This window comes from Herpailurus yagouaroundi, unplaced genomic scaffold (assembly GCF_014898765.1).
Source record: "Herpailurus yagouaroundi ecotype Mexico unplaced genomic scaffold, PumYag 141, whole genome shotgun sequence".
Classification (NCBI taxonomy): Eukaryota; Metazoa; Chordata; class Mammalia; order Carnivora; family Felidae; genus Herpailurus; species Herpailurus yagouaroundi.
Window position 1 is genome coordinate 76,211,702 of NW_024412396.1, and position 4,309 is coordinate 76,216,010.

Sequence of the window (4,309 nt, forward strand, 5' to 3'; positions counted from 1 at the left end):
GACCAGACAAGACTCAGTGACTAGGACCAGGGCTCAGTGACCAGGACGAGGGCTCGGTGACTAGGACAAAGCTCAGGCTTAGTGACCAAGACCAGGCTCAGTGATCAGGACCAGGCTCAGTGACCAAGGCCAGGGTTCAGTGACCAGGACCAGGGCTCAGTGATCAGGACCAGGCTCAGTGACCAAGAAGACCAGGCTCAGTGACCAGGACCAGGGCTCAATGACCAAGACCAGGGTTCAGTGACCAGGACCAGGGCTCAGTGATCAGGACCAGGCTCAGTGACCAGGCTCAGTGACCAAGAAGACCAGGCTCAGTGATCAGGACTAGAGCTCAGTCATCAGACCAGGGACCAGTGATCAGGAACAGGGTTCAGTGTTGAGGACCATGGATAAGTGATCAGAATAAAATAATCATGACAGGGACATGGTGATTAGATTAGGCCATAGTGACTAGACCAGGGCTGAGTGATGAGTACCAGGGTAAAATGTCAGGACCAGGGCTCAGTGACAAGGGCCAGGCACAATGATTAGGACCCAGGCTCAGTGGCCAGGACCATGGCTTAGTGATTAGGTCCAAGGCTCAGTGACCAGAATCAGGGCCCAGTGACCAGGACCAGGACCCAGTGACAGGGACCAAGTGATCAGGACCAAGGCCCAGTGATCATAGCCAGGTCTCAGTGACCAGGACTAGGGCTTAGTGACCAGGACTAGGGACCAGTGATCATAACCAGGGCTCAGTGACCAGAATCAGGGCTCAGTGACCAGGACCAGGTCACAGTGATCGGGACTAGGGCCCAATGATGAGGACCAGGTCTTAGTGATGAGGACCAGGGCTCAGTCACAAGGACCCTACAGAGGCCAGTGATCAGGACTAGGGCTCAGTGACCAGGACCAGGGCTCAGTGATGAGGACCAGGGCCTCAGTGATCATGACCAGGTCTCAGTGAATCATCACTTGGGCTCAGTGACCAGGACAAGGGCCCAGTGACCAAGACCAGGGTGCTGGGTGCTGTTCTTGGCAGGGGTCTTGCTTCATACTGTCCTTGGTGAAGGACAGCTCTTGTCCTGTGCCTGTGTCTTATGGAGGATCAGCTCAGGTGGGTTCTAGGTGAAGGACCCTCACCCTGGGCCTCGAGGGAGGTGTCCCCTTATCCCAAACCTCTGTCCCTCTCTTTTCCCTCCTCTCATTCAGAGTCTGAGAACCTTTGCCTTTGGGATCAGTTTATTGTGCCAGCACAGCCTGTGTGTGGGGGTGGGCGGGCAGTTTCTGAGCAGCGCTGAGCTCTGACATCCAGCTGGGCTTCCCAGAAGCTCCTCCAGCCTCCTCCCTGCAAACACAGTGGGGTCAGGGTCCAGGGGAGTTCCTTGCCAGTGCCCTGTCCCCAGCGCTGGCCTGCCTCAGGGGAGACGGATTGAGTCCTACAATGACTTCACCCAGGGAACCTAACTCCCAGAGCCTGCTGGGGGACACTGAAGCCCCGGCCCCAGGACCGCCCACATCCTCAGTGTCTGTGAGGGGATCACCTCCCTGGGAGGCCAGATCCCCTCCCCCCCCCAACCCCAAGGGTGTGGAGTAGGCAGATGCTCTGGTGGCCGAGGCCCCTGTCCCCGTCAGCCCACCCCTCTGCCTCTTCACCCCACCTGTGTGCCTGGCTGGCTTCTGCTCAGTACCGGGGGCCCTCTCTGCTGTCGGCTGGGCCCCACACACTTGTCACGGTCAGCGCTGTGCTGTAGAAGAGACTCAGTAGGAAGAGGGTGAGCAAGGTGACCGTGGTGGGCCACAGGCTGGCTCCTGGGGCGTCTTCCTCCAGGTCCTCCTGCGATAGGTCCAACGCCAGCCAGGGAAGTGGCTCCCGGCAACCTGCAAGACACTGAGAGTCTGCCAGACCCACGCCCGCCCAGGTGGGCACGAGCCCAGGCCTTCCCTTCCATGCGCCCTCGGGGTCGGGACAGTGGGGTGCCCTCTCGCAGGACTGGGGCTGCCTCAGGGAGGATGACGTGACAGGTGCCCAGGGAGGGGGCTGGGGCCCTTGCAGTTTTTCCGATGCCCAAGGTCCCCCATGTCTGAGGGAGTCCTGGCAGGACCTTGGGGAGAGACCTGGCAGGGCCAGAGTTCTGCTGCTCTAAACGGAGCTCAAGCCCAAGGCCTCCTGGACGCCCGCCCCGTCTGTGTGCTCAGCAAGCCCTATGTTCTTGGCTTGGCCTGGGCCTGGGCCTGGGCCCTGGGTGGGGTCAGAGAGGACCAGACATGCCACCCTCGGATGCTCCGGGGTGAGACAGGGCTCTGGGTCTGAGGGCACGCTGCCTTCCCAGGGAATGTGGCTGATAGGCTACAAGGAGTTTGAGGGAGGCCCAGGCGAAGGCCACCAGCATGGGCTGTCTTCAGGGTCTTAGGGCACAGACCTGTGTTAAGTGGGATTTGGATCTGCTTGTCACATGCTGACACATCCAGTCATCCATCCTTCCATCCGTCGGTCCGTCCCTCTCCTTCCTACCAGCCACCTGTCTGTCCATCCTTCCTTCCATTACATGTCCTGTGTTGCGTCTGCCTGACTGTCTGCTGTCTGTCTGCTGTCCCCCTCAGCTATTGACTCTTCCTCTCCCCCATCTCTTTAGGAAGCTCTTTCTCTGGGCCAGGCACTGGCTCCCTTGGTGGCCAGACTTTTGAGAGGGGAGCGGTGGCCGTGTGGGTGGTGTCGCCAGCTCACTTTGGCTCTGGGAGCAGTGGCAGGAGGCCAGAGGCCAGGTCCCGTGGGGAAGCCCAGCAGGTGTCTGAGATGAGAGCAGGGGCCCCGCTGCCCCCTTGTGGGAGCTATACCTCCAGGTGTCCCACGGTGGCCACAGTAGGGCCTCTAAGCTCTGTCTTCCTGCCGGGGCCTCCCGCAGCAGCAGCAGCAGCTGCAGAGGGGCCCTGGTGGGAGCTGTCTCTCCTCACCCCTCCCCGGCCTGCCCTTGCCATATCCATACTCGGGTCCAGGAAGAGATGGGAGACCTGAATCCAGGGGTCAGGCAGGGAGCAGGGGCTGCCTGGGAGGGTCTGTGGAACTGGGCCCTGAGCTGTGCCCGGGGAGCACACAGGCAAGGTGGGGAATCTTGGGCAGGGAACACACCCCCCCCCTTGCCTTCGTGGACCCGGGTCTGGGCTGTGAGCTTCCTGCATCTAGACGTGTGTGCGTGCGCGTGAGTGTGAGCCTGGGGCATGTGTGTGCTGCCTACAGGGTCGTTTGGTGCAGGGTGGCTCCCTCGCTGGGTGCATCAGTGAGGCCGTCCCACAACCGTGTGCGTTTCACCACCCGTGGTGCGAGCCCCTAGAATCCTGCCTTCCCCTCATTCCTGCCGTGGCCCCTGACGGTGACACCAGCCTCCTCACCGGCCACCTGCTCTCCTGCGTCCCTCTCGTCCCTCACAGCTGCCCCTAGAGGCATTTTCTGAGATGCAAGACCACGTCACCTGCCCACTGAGGACTTGCGTGGTGCCCGCTGCTCAGGACCCACTGGGCTGTGCCCACCTCGCTGACCGTCGACATCGGGTTTGGCTCCCAGCTTGCCTTGCTGTGCACCATGTGCTCACACACGCACACGCACACACACACACGGGTGTGAAGGCCGAGCAAGGAAAGTGAGGCCCCAAAGGGTCAGGGTAGCAGTCGCCCTCCCCCCTGCGGGCCCTGCCGTGCCCCGGCCGCAGACCCCGAATATGGACAGACAGGCAGCCTGAGGGAAGCGTGGGGCTGCTTTGGGCCAGTACGGAGTTTATTCAGGGAGGGGCAGGTGGGCAGTTCAGTAGCAGACGCCTTCCACATCCGACATGACCACAGACACGTTGACGTGGGTGGGTTTACCCGCCAGGCGGTCGATGGTCTTCTGGGTGAAGGCCAGGGGCAGGGCCTCGTGACCCACCATGCAGGAGAACTTCTCCCCCTGCTTCCAGTCCTCGGCCGACACTCGCAGCACGCTGGTCGTGGCGAAGGTGGGGACGCTCTGGTCGGGCTCCTGCAGGGGGCCCCAGGTCAGGTACTTCTCCCGGGACAGCTCCTGGGATCCTTGCAGCCATCGTACCAGCACGTCCTCGGGGCTGAAGCCTCGCACGAGGCACGTCAGCGACACCAGCTCATTGAGGGCCAGCTCTTCCGACGGCGGCGGCAGCAGGTGGACCTGGGGCCGGAAAGTGTTCTCTGGAGGGCAGAAAGCTGGGTTAAGGGTCTGGGCACCCCAAGCCTCAGTGTCCTTGGGAAAGTGTTCCCCGCAGGGCAGAGAGCCGGGTGGGGGGGTCTGGGCACCCCAAGCCTCAGTGTCCTCGGGAAAGTGTTC

At 61.8% G+C, this 4,309-nt stretch overlaps 1 gene segment (V, D, J or C); it reads right to left on the reverse strand.

The window, feature by feature from the left end:
* Positions 1-3,728: 3,728 nt before the first annotated feature.
* Positions 3,729-4,309, reverse strand: part of LOC121032379 (immunoglobulin heavy constant alpha 2-like) — a 1,784-nt gene continuing 1,203 nt past the window's right edge. Inside the window, 1 exon segment of the C gene segment in view lies at positions 3,729-4,173. Coding sequence covers positions 3,779-4,173 — 395 coding nt within the window.